An 18,256-nucleotide genomic window follows, 5' to 3' on the forward strand; every position below is an offset into this window, starting at 1 on the left:
ACCTACCCGTTGCCAAAAGCCACCCAACAAAATGCAAACAGAACCCAAAAGAAAAAAGTAAAAGAAAAAAAAACTGACCTGGGAAACCTTTGGTAACCGACAGCTCTTTTCACTCGAAGTTGCTGTTGTACAAAAAAAAAAAAAGAAAAAACAAAAAAAAAAAAAGAAGCTGCAAAGTTTCCTAGCAATTTGACGTTTCTGGTTTGCCCTTGAGTGTTCATAAGTCTGGTTTCCTAGAGTATAATTGTGCTGCATCTCTCCCAGCGAGCCCACCATTTGGGACCTAGGGGGTAAACGATCCAAAAAATCCAGCAACGCAAAAGGAACCAACTTCCTTGTCGGCTAGGTGTTTGAGCATCATTCTTAATTTTTTGTAGCTTTTGTGTCAAGTCTTTTCTCAATTTTTGTTCTTGAATATATTCTATCACTCCATTCTTAGTGTCCTAATTTTGTTTTTCCAGAAAATTTCCACTCTTACGAACCTCAAATTCTAGCGTGAACTTGATTTTTAAGCTAAATTTGAGCACTTGAGGAGCTCTACTTTCTTCAAGGTTTCGCAAGGGGCTGTGAGAGAATATTTTGGTGAGCTTATTAGAGTGATTTGAGTTACCATATACGAGTGTGAGAGTAAACACTTAGGGAGTGAAGTGACAAAAAAAAAAAGCAAAAGAAAACATTACTTTTTTCCCTATTTCCTTTGCTACTAACCCTTGCAGGTACACTTGAGACTCCATGTCTAGTGGAAACGAAGGAGTATCCCGTCCCATGAACTTTGAACAGATGATGGAGCAAATGGAGAGGCGTTTCCAACGCATGCTAGAACCCATTCAAGATGAGTTGCTGCAACTCCGAGCGTCTGGAACACCAAAAACCTCTAAGTCCTTGCGAAGGCGAAGGGGCGTGGAGGAGTCGTCCGATGGTTCCAATAATGATGATGATGATGAGGAACCTCGAATTCGACCAAGGCAAAGGAACCAGACTGGACCTACCGATGTATTCAAGGGAATCAAGATGCAAATCCCTGAGTTCAAAGGACGGTCCGATCCCGAGACCTTTCTCGAATGGTTATCCAAGATCGAAATGGTCTTTTCTTGCCAAAACTACACCGAGGTGCAAAAGGTGCAATTGGCCACCATGGAATTCACTGAGTACGCTGTGGTTTGGTGGGACCAAATCAAGAAGTCTAGAAGGAGAAATGGGCTACCTGAGCTTATTCCATGGCCCGAGCTTCGAGCCATGATGCGCACCCGCTTTGTACCTGGACATTACACTAGGGATTTATACCACCGGTTACAAACCTTAGTCCAGGGCAACCGGAGTGTGGATGAGTACCACAAGGAGATGGAGATCCTGATGCTTAGAGCGGATGTACAGGAGGATCCTGAAGCCACCATGGCGAGATTCTTGAGCGGGTTACGACCCGATATTGCTGAACGAGTGGAACTTCAACATTATATGGAGTTGCATGAGCTTGTAGACAAGGCTATTAAGGTCGAGCAAAGGCTCAAGCGGAGGGGTACCACTCGATCGAATTTCGGCAATACCACCTACTCTACCAACCGCCCATTCCAACCAAGGAATGATTCTCGGCCTTCACCAAATGCTCCTACACCAAAGCCGAGATTCGAGGGAGGTAAGGTGGGCAACCCTAGTATTAGTAAGCCGCCCTCTTCTACTCCAAAATTTGAGGAGTCTAGGGTACAAACTAGAGCTCGTGATACTCGATGCTTCAAATGCCAAGGTAGAGGCCATATTGCTAGTCAATGTCCCAATCAAAGGACTATAATTATGATGCAAAATGGTGAGATCGTGAGTGAGGACGAAGCCGAGTACGAAGGCATACTACCTCTTGACGGAGGTAGTGATGGGGAATCACCAAATGAAGAGGAGTTTAATGCACCCGAGGGTCATTTTGGGACTGCATTGGTTGCAAGGAGAGCATTAACTGCACGTGTTAAGGAGGACGAGCTTCAACGGGAGAACATCTTCTACACCAGGTGCTTCGTCAACCAAGCACTTTGTAGTGTGATTATTGATAGTGGGAGCTGCACAAATGTAGCTAGTTCACTCATGGTGGACAACTTGAAGTTGCCTACAAGGGATCACCCGCGACCCTACAAACTCCAATGGCTCAACAACTCTGGGGAGGTTCGAGTAACCAAGCAGGTTCTTATATCCTTTCAAATCCATAAATATTCTGATGAAGTATTATGCGATGTAGTTCCTATGCAAGCTAGTCACATTATACTAGGTAGGCCTTGGCAGTTTGACAGACAGGTGACTTTTGATGGTGTGACTAATAAGTATAATTTCTTGTACAACAGTAAGAAAGTCACACTAGCTCCCCTTTCCCCCAAACAAGTGCATGAGGACCAATTGAAATTGCAACAAGAGTTTGAGAAGTATAGTGCAAAAAGAAAAGAAAATGAGAGAGCCGAGGCAAAAAAAGAGAGAAAAAAGGCTATAGATAGCTCGGCAAGTGAGGTAAAAATTGAGGGAAAACAAATGCTCCTGATAAAAGCCAAGAAAGTGAGGAAGTTAATGAGAGATGAGCAGCCACTTCTTATGCTTGTTAGCAAAGAAGTAGCTCTGAATGTGCATGAACTTGATACTAACATACCTCTTGAGGTTAAGTCTCTGTTGCAGGAATATGCTGATATCTTCCCCGAGGACGTGCCAAGTGGATTACCACCGCTTAGAGGCATTGAGCACCAAATAGACTTCGTCCCTGGAGCTTCGTTGCCAAATCGGCCAGCTTACAAGAGCAACCCGGAGGAAACTAAGGAGTTACAAAGGCAAGTGGACGACTTGCTTGGCAAAGGATGGGCACGTGAGAGCTTAAGCCCGTGCGCTGTCCCAGTCATTTTGGTGCCCAAGAAAGATGGTACGTGGAGAATGTGCACTGATTGTAGGGCCGTAAATGCCATCACGGTAAAGTATCGCCACCCTATACCTCGCTTAGATGACATGCTTGATGAGTTACATGGGGCTGTGTTCTTTACCAAAATTGATCTCAAAAGTGGGTACCATCAAATTAGGATTAAGGAGGGGGATGAATGGAAAACTGCCTTTAAAACTAAGTATGGATTGTATGAGTGGTTAGTGATGCCTTTTGGGCTCACTAATGCACCTAGCACCTTCATGAGGTTAATGAACCATGTTCTGCGTCCATTCTTAGGAAAATTCGTGGTAGTTTACTTTGATGATATCCTAATTTATAGCAAATCTTATAATGAACACCTCGAGCATATTAGGGCTGTTATGGATGTACTTCGACGAGAGCAGCTCTATGCCAATCTCAAGAAATGTAATTTTTGCACTAATGAGCTTGTGTTTCTAGGGTTTGTTATAAGTGCGCAGGGAATGAAGGTGGATGATCAAAAGGTGAAAGCTATTCAAGAGTGGCCAACACCAAGGTCTGTGGGTGATGTTCGAAGCTTCCATGGCCTTGCGGGTTTCTATAGGAGATTCGTGAGGGACTTTAGCACTATTGCTGCACCCTTGACCGAGTTGATTAAGAAGAATGAGAACTTCCATTGGGGAGATTCTCAAGAACAAGCCTTTCGCGTTTTAAAGCACAAACTCACACATGCACCTGTACTTGCTTTACCTGACTTTTCTAAGACATTTGAGATTGATTGTGATGCTTCAGGTATTGGAGTTGGAGCTGTGTTGAATCAAGGAGGAAGACCTATTGCCTACTTTAGTGAGAAACTCAATGGGGCTGCACTGAACTACTCAACTTATGATAAAGAGTTGTACGCCCTCATTCGAGCACTACAAGTTTGGCAGCACTACTTAAGGCCTAAGGAATTCGTGATACACACTGATCATGAGTCCCTTAAATACCTTAAGGCCCAGCACACCTTGAGCAAAAAGCATGCAAGGTGGATCGCATTCGTGGAGTCCTTTCCGTACGTAATTAAATATAAGGCTGGTAAGTCTAATGTGGTCGCGGATGCACTCTCACGAAGGTACTCTCTACTCACTTCCTTAGATGCTAAGTTGTTAGGGTTTGAGCTGATTAAAGACATCTATGCCTAAGATAGTGATTTCGGTGAACTTTACCTTTCTTGCAAACACACTGGGCAAGGTAAATTCTTCATTTCCGATGGTTACTTGTTTTATGCCAATCGGCTTTGCATCCCACATGGATCCATCCGCGAACTTTTGGTACGAGAATCCCATTCGGGTGGCCTTATGGGACATTTTGGGGTTGATAAGACTCTTGCCATGCTGCAGGAGCACTTCTATTGGCCGCACATGAGGAGAGATGTTGCACGGGTGGTGGAGCGATGTTTAGCTTGTAAGAAAGCTAAATCCAAGGTACACCCGTATGGCCTTTACACCCCGTTACCTATTTCTAGTGCACCATGGGTCGATATTTCTATGGATTTTATACTTGGTTTGCCTAGATCCAAGTATGGCCATGACTCCATTTATGTGGTAGTTGATAGATTCTCTAAAATGGCACACTTCATTGCATGTCATAAAACTGATGATGCATCTCATATTGCTAACTTATTCTTTAAAGAGATTGTGAGATTGCATGGCATTCCTAGGACCATTGTCTCAGACAGAGATGTCAAATTTTTGAGCTATTTTTGGAAGACACTCTGGTCTAAGTTAGGCACCAAATTGTTATTCTTTACTGCCAGCCACCTCCAAACTGATGGTCAAACTGAGGTGGTAAATCGTACATTAGGTACCTTGTTGCGTGCCATCATCAAAAAGAACTTGAAATCATGGGAAGAATGTTTACCTCATGTTGAGTTTGCTTATAATAGGGCTATCCATTCTACTACTGGTTTCTCTCCATTTGAATGTGCTTATGGTTTTAATCCACTAACACCACTTGATCTAGTGCCATTACCTAGTAATGAGCGCGCACATTTGGATGGTAAGAAACGTGCAGAGTTTGTTAAGCAACTGCATGAGAAAGTCAGGGCTAACATTGAGAGGAGAACTGCTCAATATGTCAAGCAAGCTAACAAAGGTCGCCAACAGTTGATTTTTGAGCCTGGCGATTGGGTGTGGTTGCACATGCGCAAAGAACACTTTCCTGTTCAAAGGAGGAACAAATTACAACCACGGAGTGATGGACCTTTTCAAGTGTTGGAGCGCATCAATGACAACGCCTACAAACTTGACCTTCCTGGTGAGTATGGAGTTAGTGCTACATTTAATGTCTCTGACTTAGATCCTTTTGATGCAGATGATGCGTTTGATTTGAGGGCAAATCCTTCTCAAGAGGAGGGGAATGATAGCATCATGGTACGTGGGCAGGCCAACAATGGCTCGGGTAATCGAGGAGCTGAGGATCACGTGCTCGCCCCAAGTGGACCCATTACTCGGGCTCGCGCAAAGAAACTTCGTGAGCAACTCAATGTACTTATTCAGGCCATACACAAGTCCTTTGAAGGATTCATGCATTCAAGTGAAGGTGGTCGCGGTCCGATAATGAGCATTGAAGCTACACCCGAGGATTAGGGTTTTGCCAAACCCTAATTTCCGTTTTAGCATCATAGTTAGTTATTTCCACATTAGTTGATTAGATTGAATAATTGGCTAAGTGCATATCGCACGTAGAATCGCCAAGGGTAGGATTGCTAATGTACTCATTATTATTTGCTAGAGTGGGCTGCCTAGGAAGGAAAGCCCACGTGAGGCCCAACCCGTCGGGGGTTAAGCCTCCTTTATTAAGGCCCATATCCACTGCGCCCTTAGTCCATTTTCTACTAGATTAGGGTTTTCACTTGTAGCCTATATAAGGCACCATATTACATCAATAAAGGGTAGACACTTTTATGATAAAAATATTGAGAGAGTTTTCTCCATAGCTTTCGAGCAAACCTTGAACAACTTAGAGTTATACTCTAGTGTTCTTGTTCGGCTTATCAATTCAAGAATCGCACTTGAATTGTGGTGCCTTCTACACTTGCCTGAGGTTCACTAATTCGTTTGATTACGGGTTGAGATAGTATCAACAAGTTCGTAGTCACGGGGATTAGAGGGGTCGTAGGGTTTCCGCTGCCACCATTTCTTGCACCCGACGCCAAATCCAACAAGCGATCTTGGGTCGCGAATCTTCTCACCAACGAGATTCGTATCACATTCACTTTTCCAAAATATACAACTTCCAAAAGATGTCTAATTCCAAAACATTCAAAGTCCTAATTAAAAGTGCCCCAAGTCGGCTTCTCCAAAATCCGTTCCATCTCGTTCGCTGCTAAGGAAAACAAATCTAATGGGATGAACTAAAATTCAGTGAGGCAAAGAAAAACATGCAAACGCATAATTCAAGTAGCAATGGTATTTAGGCCAGAAATAAAGCTGTAACATTCAAACAATTCACAATTTTCAATTAAACACATTCAATGAGGATTCAGGAACTCTCGGGAGCTAATTTTCAATTGTTTTGCCCAAGTTCGATCCAATACCTCCACGTGGTGACACTTCGTCAACAGGGTAGGTATTTAATTCTATAGAACTTCACTCACTCTATTTATGGTTCTGAGTCAACATGAGAGATATCTCCCACTCGAATCGGTGCGGTACATGCCATCGCTCAGGGAATCGGTTATACGTTGATGGTTCTGAGTCGACATGAGAGGTACCTCCCACCCGAATCGGTGTGATACATACTATCGCTCAGTGGTCGATGAGACATCGCTCCAATCGACTTATACATTGTTTATGGTTCTGAGTCGATATGTGAGGTACCTCCCACCCGAATCGGTGTGATATATACTACCGCCTAGAGAACCGATTATAGCACATATGAGTGGTCGATGAGACATCGTTCCAATCGACTGAAAATGGTTTAGGATTCTGAGTCGACATGAGAGGTATCACGAACCCGAATCGGTGTGATACATACTATCGCTCAGGGAACCGATTACAAATGTTTATGGTACTCAGTTGACATAAGAGGTACCTTCCACCCGAATCGGTGTGGTACATGCTATAATTCAAGGAACCGATTATAGCACAGAGACGGTATGAGAGGCACTTCCCACCAAAATTGGTGTGGTACATGCATCCGCTCAGGACTTACGAGTTAATCATGTTTATGAACAATTACCGATCATGTGTATTCATGTAAAAAATATCGCATAATTACAAGAAAGAAAGGACGAGGGCGTCCCCACGAGTATACACATAAGTTGAGGAGGTTCACTCCACTTGACATCACAACACAAATATGGTTTACAATAGCAATACTTCACTTAATTCACATAACAATTCACTTAACACAATTTAAATATCAATTCACATAGCACAATTCAATTTTAGCATCACTTAAAGGAGAACGAGCGTGATAAAGTACACACTCGTCTCGACAAGTTTACGTATCATGTATAACACTTGTACAATTCACATTTTAATCGCATAAGCATTTAACGTGTACTTGACACTCACCAAAATCAGGAGTGTAAAGTAAGAGCAAGGCAAGATCAAACGAATTTCTCGGGATCCTCTTGATCACCTGAGACATGTACAATTACAAATCACCTAGGTATTCAACCAAGGTCTAGTAGTATTCCCGCTACTCTCACTTAAGAGATGACGCGTTCGAATCGAATGCAAATATCACTTAATAACTTAATCCACGAGGGTAGAACTTGAAAATATCTAAGAATACATTGATCCAAGTCAAGTCATGTCCAAGATTCTCCAAGTTGAAGATTAAAAAAATCTCTAAGTTTTGACACGAGAATCGAGAAAGATGGAAGATTATTTTCTTGTCAAAATTTCCTAGTTAAATGCCCAAATTTGAAGTATAAGTGAGCTTTCACATTTTCCAAACTCATTTAATTAAAGTCTAGTAAAACCGCCACTAACGGCTCATTAACTCTTTAGCTACCACTTCAAGTTGTAAACGTAAATCGAGAAAAATTCTCGAGTTTCCTTTTAGGAAAAGATTCACTTAACGTTCACTTTCAACGATTAAATCGAGGGCGTAAACTTAGGATACTATGACGATAGAAACCTTGGCTTTCGAATAAGGAAGACGAACATATTTTTACTTGGAAGATTGGCCAAAGCATTCCGAGTATTACTAATTAAGTTCACAAGAAACCTTACAAATCATTCTTTTAAAATACGTGTATGATTGCCAACTCTAGTACAAAATCAAGGCTAACATATGGACAAGTCTAGCAAGTAAGTTTCCCTTGGAAAATTTGAAAATGGTGGCTAAAAGCCAAGTACAAGTCTTGACCTTTTCAATTGAAGTAACTTGTTAAAAGTGTAAAAGTTTGAGAAAAGGAGAGATACCTTAGCAAGAGAAGTTCAATAGGGATACTTTTGAAGTTAAGGAAGTGGAAAAATCAAGGTAAGAGGTTGGAAGTTCTTAAAATGTTCAAATCTTAAGAAATAAAAAAATTTCAATTTTACTCGACAATACTTGAGAAATCATATCTTGAGTTTGGCAAGTCCAAAAATAGAAAAATTTATACCAATGGAATCTAGGTTCGGAGTACTAAAAGTTCTTAGAAGACACTTTTCTAAGAATCTAAACAGAAAGCATTCATTTTTCAGTCCAAAGTTGCTGTTTTGAACGAGCAAGACAGATTCAGTCTTGTTTTTCGGTAAACTTTGGAAATTTAGCAAAATTTACAAAAAATGAATTAGCCCTTGAAATTTGTAACACATTAAGAGTTCCAATCACGGTTTCCAACAAAACAAACAGAACTAAGTTCAGAGTTCTGAGCGTCAAGATATAGTGGTTCAAAATCGGCTAAAATTGTGGGCGGTTTGGTAAATTTTTCAGATTTGAAAGGCAAACTTTGGGATTTCAGTTGGGTATCGTAATGGTCTTAGAATATCACCAAATTTGGTACACTCAAACTTCCATATGAGAACTACTTCACTATCAATTTTCAAACAAAAACTTGTACGGGAAGGGAGTTAACAAAACCACCAAAGTTTAGGAAATTCTCAAAGCAAATCTGTCTTCTTGCTTTTCTTTCCTTTTCAAACATTTTGCCCAATGAAATCAACTCCAATTTGGTTCATTTTTAAAACCAGTGTTCTAGAAACATTAAATAAGCAATGGACATCAAGATTTTCGAAACAAAACATCCCACATCAAGCTAGACCAGTCAGCCAGTAAGAAGGAAAGGATTTCCAGCTTTATCGCACTTTCAAAATCAGGCCATAACTCACTCAATACAAGTTCAAATTGTGAATAGTTAGTAGCGTTGGAAACTAGATTCAAAATTCTACATTTTATCAGAAGAGATCATTTCCAAAATCAGTTCACAAGTGAGAGAAAACAGAGGCACAAAACACAGCTCTCGATTCCTCTCGGACAGATAACTTTAACAGGACAGTAAACTTTATTGAATCACTACGGTTCACTGAATTCTAACTAGAAAGTGAACTTTGTACCGTTGGAAAGCTATAAATGTCTAGTTTCAAATGCCATAAATGGCACTCGATTTTGACTTTTATACAAAGAGATATGTGTGATCAAAGGGGCACTGTTCACCTGCCCAGAACACATTTTCCAAATTTCTTCAAGTTTCGAAATTTCAAGTTTTGCTCAACCAATTCAAATGATTTTTGGTAGAAACTTTCTACACACAATACACAACATATATCAACCAATTTCACAGTCCAAAAACCAACAAATTTTCGAAATTCAAGCAAGACAAGTACAGGACAGATTCGGCCAGTTTCTAGCTCCTCTCGTTTCTCAACTTTCTCTCCATAATCTTTTCATCTACACACATAACAATCATATTCAAGCAATTACACCTGAAGCCAGTTACCTAGAGGCCACCACAAGACCGCTAGCCTAGCATTTAAAGCAAGAAAATAGATTTCTCAAGTCCTCTACCTAGTTTCATGCTTAGGGTTGCAAACCCTTGCAATTAAAGCTCCAACTTTGAAGAAAATGGAAAGGTTCAAGGTTGATGAAGACTACCTCTTAACTTTTGAAGAAACCAGAAATTTCACCACCAAAAACTCCAAGAATCACCGCAAGTTGAAGCCTTTCAGCGAGCTCAGGCTAATCTCCAAGTGGTTTGTGAGTTGTGTGAAGAATTTGAAGTGAAATGGTTGCAAGAATTTGAAGTGGTTTGTTGGGTGAATCTTCCTTTGGAAGCTTAATGAATTTGTAGCCAAAAGCTCTTCAAAAGTCAACTTTGAATAGTATATGCGCGCGGTTTTCGTATCGCCATTTTCTCTCGGATTTGTTTCACTTGTGTTCTAATCTCCAATGTAATTTCTTTAACACTTTAATTATTTACTCTTAGTAGTCTAGTATTAGTTTCTTAAATCTCCACTTAGCCGTTCCGACTTGATTTACGCGAATTTCCGATTCGCGCGCGATAGAGTAAAATTTGAACTCACTCACCTCTAATTCCTCAATTAACTTTTCTTTGTCTATTATTGATCATCCTTAATTCTCCAAAATTATTGAACTCTCGAATCGAATATTGTCTCGAAAATTGTGTATTCGCTATTTCTTACTAAACGAACCTCCGAAAAATTAAATTTGTTAACGGGACGTTTTTAAAACATAAGTGAGACCTTATTCCATGTAAATGAATTTAAAATTGTTGAAATAAATTATTCAGAGAAAATGGGTGAATAAATTTTTAAATAATCCAATAAAGTAAGATTAAAAAAAATAAAAAAAATTTCGGATCATCACAGAATCTCCAAAAGAGAGGTAAGAACTAAGAAGAAAAAAACTTTTGCAAATTTGAAGATAAGAAAGGAGACAAAGGGGAGATGGTTAGGGACATCTGTAGCTGTGAAAAATAAACATTGATGATGACATTATGGACAGATTTAAACCCAAGAAGATGGTTTTGTCAATGTCCAAATTACAGTATAATTTTCATTTCTATTATTTCTGTTTATACTTTTTTCCGTATGTTTTCGATTTGTTTTCAATGCATCTAGGTAAACTTGTATTCACTCTCTCAATGACGTTGTTAATGTAGGAACCGGGGGATGCAGGTATTGTGGTTGGGTGGATCCTGAGATGTGTCGAAGGTCCAAGAATATAATCCCTGGACTAATAAAAATGAAGAACAAATTGGAATATGAGATTGAGAGGTTGCAAGAGAACTCAAGGCTGCAGCAAGGAAAAATAAGGAGGCTGAAGATATACTTGTTTCTTCATTGGGTTGTTGTGTTTTACGGATCCTTTTGTTTAAATCTAGGCCATAAAGGTCATCCTTGGAGTTCGACAAGAAACATCTCCATGATTGTGAGAAAAGAAGTAGAAAAGAAGTAATGGTGTAGTAGGAAAGATAGTGTAGTTTGTAGTGAAAGTCACAATGGCTATATGGAATTGGGATGGAGAGGATGTAATTTTTGCTGGCAGTATAAGCTGTGATTTTTGGTGTAATGTAGCATCTGGTTCAAGGAACACTAGGTTTACTAATTTTGGATAGATTTTGTAGTTTAGGAGCCTACGTGTTCATTTGTTTGAACTTTAGGGACCTAGGTGTCCTTAGCTAATGAAGTATATGGATTGAACTATCCCTTTTTCTATAGTTGAGGGACTAAAGTGTCCCAACTTGTTAAAGTACATTTGGCAGTATACAATAAACCTGTAAACATTTCCAATGCCACCAAGTGTTTGAAATAGTAGATGCAATTGAAAATGGATTAAATTTGATCATTTAAGAAGAAGCCATGTTTAGTCTTGCACCAAAAGACAATACGTTTACAAAACATAAAACATCAATTCCCCAAAATATAATGTAGACAATTTACTGAAAAATTTACAGAACTATTTACTTAAAGACAATTTACTTAAAAACACAACTATTTGCTTCCAGGATTTAAATTCCCTAACTTTACAACTTCGTTTCCATTCCCATAGAGCTGTACATTGCCAATACTAGTTGAATTATTCACGTGACCTGCTGTTGCCTGCAATATAGACAGATTTACACATATGGTCGCCTTCCAAGTGAAGGGGACTGGTTGAAGTCCTTTGGTGACATGACTAGTTGAACCCAACTCTTTTGTCTGCCTATCATCAATGCATGAGTTTGGTGGTTTCATTGTTATTCCTGGACTATGGGAATAAAGTTTGCCACCAACATTGGAGTTTAACTACATGTCAAGGGATAACAAGCAATGAATAGGAGAGTAAACAAATTTCTATCTCACATAGCAACAAATGCAGATTTCAAAGAACTTACATGTCCAGATTCAGTTCCCTTTGTAGCTGTCTCATATCGGCTAGTAAGAGTATCAATTGCACCATTGTTGAGTTCAAGTTCTCTAGCCATGTCCACTGAGTTTCTAAAGGTCTATTGCCTCAACTTGTAACCTTTCTTCTAGGTTTCCAAAAAAAGGAGCATATACTGCTTCAGTTCCTTGCTAGTTGTTCTCCATCAATTTTCTATTCATTCTGATTTTGAGGAGCAGTTGTGCAGCTCTTTTCTGTACTTAGTTGAGTCACATCAGCAGTAGTTAGACCAGTACTAGTATTCCTTGTTGCACTTTTATTTCTGGTGGCATCTGTTTGCTGTGTGCTAGTCCAACTAGATTCCTTGTCCATAGGTCCATCTTGTCCTTTTTCGACTGCAGCTGCTTGCTAGTTTTTATCAGGGCAACTCCTCCTATTATGCTCATATTTCTTACATAGACTACAGCTCATCTTAGTTCCAATCTTGCTGACTTTGTGCGGTTTAGATGGATTGACACATGATTGCCTATTCCCATCTTCATCTGGTCCTTTCTTTCTCACCTTTTTGGTCTTCCAGGTGATCTCCCATAATTTGGAGGATTCATTGGTGGTAAATCTACTTGGATCCATAGATTAGGACCATTGATTGGATTCAACATAGGTTCATAACTCTTCATGTATGTTCTCTTCCAGCAGGTGGATGCAGCATTTTTTTCTGGTTTGTCACGTCTCCTATTAATAGCAGCAACTGCATGGCCACATAGGATTCCCCTTAATCGCCATTTTCTACAAATGCAAGTCTTGCTTCCCAAATCAACGACAAACTGGTCATTGAAATGACAACATATTTGATATTTCACAGTCCCAGCATAATGATAGATGCACATGCATTGCTCTTTCTTGGCCTTCTTAAGAATGTCAAAAATTGCTGAACATAAGAGACCTGACAAATAAAAGGACATGTAGATTAGATATTCTTCATGTAACTCTAAAAATTGTGATAACCAATAGTAAGCAAGTAGCTTAACCTTCATGCTTGGACATTGTCTCTCTATTATTCTCCATCCTCTTCAACAAATATAAGTAAATAGTCTGCAACATGCCTATGATAGGCAATGATCTTACCTTTAAAAGAACTGAATTAAAATATTCACACATATTATTAACCAATATATCGTAGTTCGATCCAGTCCTAAAATGGGCTGTAGACCAAATATTGGGGCCCTTTTCATCCAACCATGCATATGCATCCTTGATTCTTGCTTCATCATCTCTATTTTCATTGACTCCATTTTTATAGTCTGAATCTGCCAACTTTTCATCAATATTGATTCCATTTCTTCCTCTTCTAGTCCGACACCATCTCATGATGCTTCCCCTTCAATACCTTTGTTGTTGGTTGCTTTTTGTGCAGCTTTATTAGAATTTCTACATTCATGCTCTGGTCTAACTTGTGCATTTGAATCTTTATCATAGCCTTCAACATCTTCTGGTTCCTCTATAGCAGCACTCCTGCAATTAGCTTTCTCTTCTACCACAATTTCAGCTTCAAGAGCTTTGCTATTCATTTCTTTATTTTTTGGTTTATCTTCAGCAGCTTTGCTATGAAAATCCTCCCCTTTTCGTTCAATTTCAACACATTTTCCTTGCTTATCTGCAGTTTCTGGTGTTACTTTGGGCCCTTTGATACTATCCAAACCTGTAGAAAATAGATTTGGTACTTCAGACCCCTTTATTACTGTCTAAATTTGCTAGCTACATGTCAACATTTTCTCTTCCATCTTATTCCACTTCATCAACATTAACACCCTCTTGTATGATCATAACATCACTGTCTCTATCCCTTGCAGCATCGACTTCCTTAGCTTGACTTGAGGGTGCAATAGCCTGTGGGAACGAGCCCCCCGGAGAACCTTCACCTCCGACTATAAGAAACACTTTTGCCACTCTATGTGGTGATAATGTGTTCATTATGACCTCGCAATCCCTATCACACAAGCAAAAGAACAAGACTGTATCCAATGTCATCCCTGGTACCAATGACCACAATTTTAGGTTGCATCCATCTATAAAGTCAACCCTTCCGCCTACGCACTGTTTGTCAGGAGAGTTTGTGAATGTCCCTTGATGGTGTATATTCAACGAGAAAGGTTCTGGCTAGATTCCTCTATTACTATTTTTTGGGTCAAAGGAAAAATTTTAATTCAATAATTAATTTTTTTACACATTTCACAGTGGATCGGGGACCACAATATCTTCAATACAAGGAGCATTAGGGTCTGGACAGCATAAACATTGACTTAAAAAACATCCCAAATCATTAGCAAGCCCATACAATCAAATATTAAATAATTTTGCCAACCACAATTTGTCACTAATACATAAAGGTTAATCTGGCCCTTATTTCATTCCAGAAGACTCCTACAAACCCTAGCTGACAACAATAACAATTCAAATAACACAACTACTGATTACACTATTACAATAATCAACAAGCAAACAATGACCCAAAAATAATTTCTCTTACCCAGTTCTGCCTTTCTCTTTTTGTTCTTCAATGGATATCTCATTTTTCCACTAGCCCTTTTCTTTCCCATGTCTACAATATAATTGACCTCTAAATCATGATCATGATCAATTCATGGTACTTGATAGTAGAAATTGGGCAATCTATCATTCACTCATTCTCTCTCTTTGTTGAAATCGAAAGATGCAAAGTGAAGAAGAAAGAAACAAAGCCGTTTGACTTATTTCTTTGGCCCTTATACCTAATGGGAGAATTTACATTTATGTCCTGACCATTTTAGTTTTCATTGCTTACTTAACCTTACTACTGGCGCGTGTTTTACACGCTTTGAAAATCCTGACGATTTTGTAGATTCTGTCAACGATTTTACTTAATTTGGATGGATTCAGTAGCTTGGAGACTTAAGTGTTCCACTTTGAAGTTTAGGGACTGAAGTGAAAAATCGTGTATAGTTTAGGGGTCAAAATGAAATTTACTGGTTTATTTTCTATTAATATTGGTAAATGGTTTCATTTGACAGACTTTTGCTAACTAGGGTTCATTTAACAGACTTTTTGGTCCGTTTTACACTCTTTTGATAACAATTTTTTTTTGGTTCGGCAATGGTTTTTTGGTGAAAGGATGCCTTTTGAAGGACTTTAGGCACAAGCTTTTATAATAGCAACATTTTGTATTTACTACTAAAGTATGCTAAATGATAGACCTAATTAACGGTGGGCTAACTAGTTGACAAAGATAAACTTAGTGACATTTTGATAATCTGTGTTTGTTGAGTGAAAAGGTGAGTATAGATGGTAGCATTTAAGTTATAGTTTTGAAACCCCCCCCTCCCCCAAAAGTTTCTAAAATCTTTTATTAGATTTAGCTACTTACACATAATTGTTCAATGTTAGACTTTTGCAAGTGCAATGCATTACTGATCTTTGTTTTAGTGCATTGTTTGCACTCTAAGTTGATGGCCATGAAATGATTGATAAATTTGGCAGCATAGTAGAGGTCAACGTAACCCCCTTGATTTTATCTATTGCCACATGATTCCTCTTTCACCCCCTATAATTTTATGTAAATTAGAAATTTCGTGTAAAATAGCCTACATAATGCCATTAGTTAAAAATTAATAGTGGCCTTACTTAAGTGATGAATCAAACAACGATTTAATCACCTTATATAAAATCACAAGGGGATACATAAATAAATGCAAAAATCACATGGCATAAAATGAATATTTGTCCAAATTATAAGGGAGTTAAATAGACGTTATAATTTTATCACATTCGCTTTTGGAGCACACCTTGTATAATCGCTTCAATTGATTGTGCATTTTGTCTATTTTTCACTTATATAAAACCACAATGGGGTTATATGGCTATTTAAAAACCTTAAGAGGGTCATTTGGCATTATGCAAAACCACAAGGGGATTATATGTAATTTACAACATATTTTTTTCTCAAAGGCAACTATATAAAAGCCAAGTGAAACATTCGAAATTGAGTTTATATTGCAACATGATTCCAATATAAAAATCCAACATAAAAAAGTCAAAGATGACATTTACATTAGAATATATCAGCTACAACTTTATTGAGCTTTAAACAAGATAATCCCAAAAGGGGAAGCAACAATGCATAGGTATGTAAATCGAGTTCTTTCATATAATTGACTAGCAAAATGGAAATTACTATTTGATTTATGTTCTTAAATATTTTGGATATTTTGGGGAATCTGATCAAACTTGACCAAAGCTTGTTAATTTCAAGGAACAAAGGCAGAACTATGAACAGACAGAATCCCTAATTTTAGTAAATTTATAGCCAATTATTACCTAACTCCTTAATAAGAAGCTCTAGAGTCTAGCCAATTAACTTTTCAATTTTCAATAAAATACTCCTATTTAATTAGGATGTTGCAATTCTAGAAACTTAAGTCATGAAAATCAAATATTAGTGCAGTACAACTGGCTTTCTTTAAATTTGGACAATAATCAATCACCATATGAATACATGGAATATGCAAATATAAATATTATTACAAGTTTTGCTTTGTACTTAACTTGTGAAAGCTGGGACCTTCTCGAACCATATATTTGCCATTAACTACTCTGGTTATCAATTATCTTGCCTTACCTAATTTCTTGGTAATATAGTCATGGTGTAAAAACTTTTAGGTGCTTTGAGAAAGGGCTAAAACACTTTAACCCTTGGTTAATTCAGGTACCTTGAGTACTGATCAAATTGACTGAACATGTAAATAATTCAAAGAATCTTTCCATATCTTTTGTGTTTTAAAAAGACGGTTAGTTATCCACTCAAAAAGGAGAATGATTCATGCAAAAAAAAAGGAGCATGATATGAAATTACCATTCTATACAACAATTTAGATGATCTCTTTGGTGATAAAATTCAAGGGTTACATGTTAATTAAGTATCTAAACAAGTTATCAAATTTGATTAGTTTAATCATTAGGATCACCCTAGTAGTTAGGAAATAACTGTTAGAGTCTTCCTCTTTTTAGGTTCAGAAATTGAATCCTTTTAGGTTTTTAATACTCATAACCTGCAACGCACATCCCTTTAAACTAATATAGAACTATAGATATAGATATAGGCATAGATTACATAATAATAAAACTAATCCATTTGAACTCCTCTGTGCTCCATCATTATTGCCACCGTCTTATCCTTTGCTTGGTGCAGTAGCACTCTCTATCATACAACTTTACTACTATATGCTGCAATTGTTGCTGGGTTTGGGATATACTATTATTGTTCTTTCAGCTGCTTAGCACTACATGTCAAATAACACAGCACATAATATCGAGGAAGACTAGAAGACGGATCATGTCGACCGGTGGCAGCTCCAACGTCATAACTTGCAAAGGTGAACTCACTAATGATTGATTAGTTCCTAGCTACAGTAACTAAGTCTTTCCTTCTTTCATTGAATTTTTTTTTGTTTCGGATAATACAAGGAATTGCCTATTGTTAACTTTGTTAGTCCTTTTATGCTATTTTTTTTTCTGTATCACCAAATATCAGAGTACTTCGTTTAAGGTTCAATTGACAGATGCTACTCTCTCTTGTTTTGGCATTTGAAAATGTTTTGATCAACTGGGGGAAAAAATAGGAGTTGTGTGCTCGGGACCAGGTGAGGCATCCAAGGTAGAAGAGATTGAAGTGGAACCACCAAGATCAGCTGAAATTAGGATTCAGATGTTATTTGCCAGCCTCTGCCACACTGATGTCTTATGCTACAGGGGCCTTTTAACTGTTCCTACTCACTCTTTACTCCCACCATTTTTTTTTTTTGGTCTTCTGTTTTGATCTTTAACTCAGCTCTCTTGCTTTCTCACCACTTTTGTTAATGCTCATTCCAGTCTCTATTATTTCCTCGAGTTCTAAGACATAAAGGTGTCAAGTAATTGATTTCCCACCCAGTCACCCTTTTGTTTTTTGCATTTCACTTTAGCAATTAAGTTCTAGTTTTCAGATTTCAGACTTCAATTTTCAATTTTATAAAATGCCTGAAGAGAGATCCGCAGTAATTGTTTGTATCCTCTATGACT

At 38.3% G+C, this 18,256-nt stretch overlaps 2 protein-coding genes across 2 annotated transcripts; one reads left to right on the plus strand and one right to left on the minus strand.

The window, feature by feature from the left end:
• The first annotated feature begins 783 nt into the window (after positions 1-783).
• Positions 784-4,044, plus strand: LOC113771408. The gene has a single exon (XM_027315989.1). It carries the CDS (start codon positions 784-786, stop codon positions 4,042-4,044), a length of 3,261 nt encoding a protein of 1,086 aa, XP_027171790.1.
• Positions 4,045-12,723: 8,679 nt separating this feature from the next.
• On the minus strand, positions 12,724-13,534 carry LOC113771409. The gene is made up of 2 exons (XM_027315990.1): positions 13,195-13,534; positions 12,724-13,109 (listed from the first exon to the last, which is right to left on the minus strand). Exons 1-2 carry the CDS (start codon positions 13,532-13,534, stop codon positions 12,724-12,726), a joined length of 726 nt encoding a protein of 241 aa, XP_027171791.1.
• Between the last annotated feature and the right edge of the window lie 4,722 nt (positions 13,535-18,256).

The sequence above is a fragment of the Coffea eugenioides genome, chromosome 5 (genome assembly GCF_003713205.1).
Source record: "Coffea eugenioides isolate CCC68of chromosome 5, Ceug_1.0, whole genome shotgun sequence".
Lineage (NCBI taxonomy): Eukaryota > Viridiplantae > Streptophyta > Magnoliopsida > Gentianales > Rubiaceae > Coffea > Coffea eugenioides.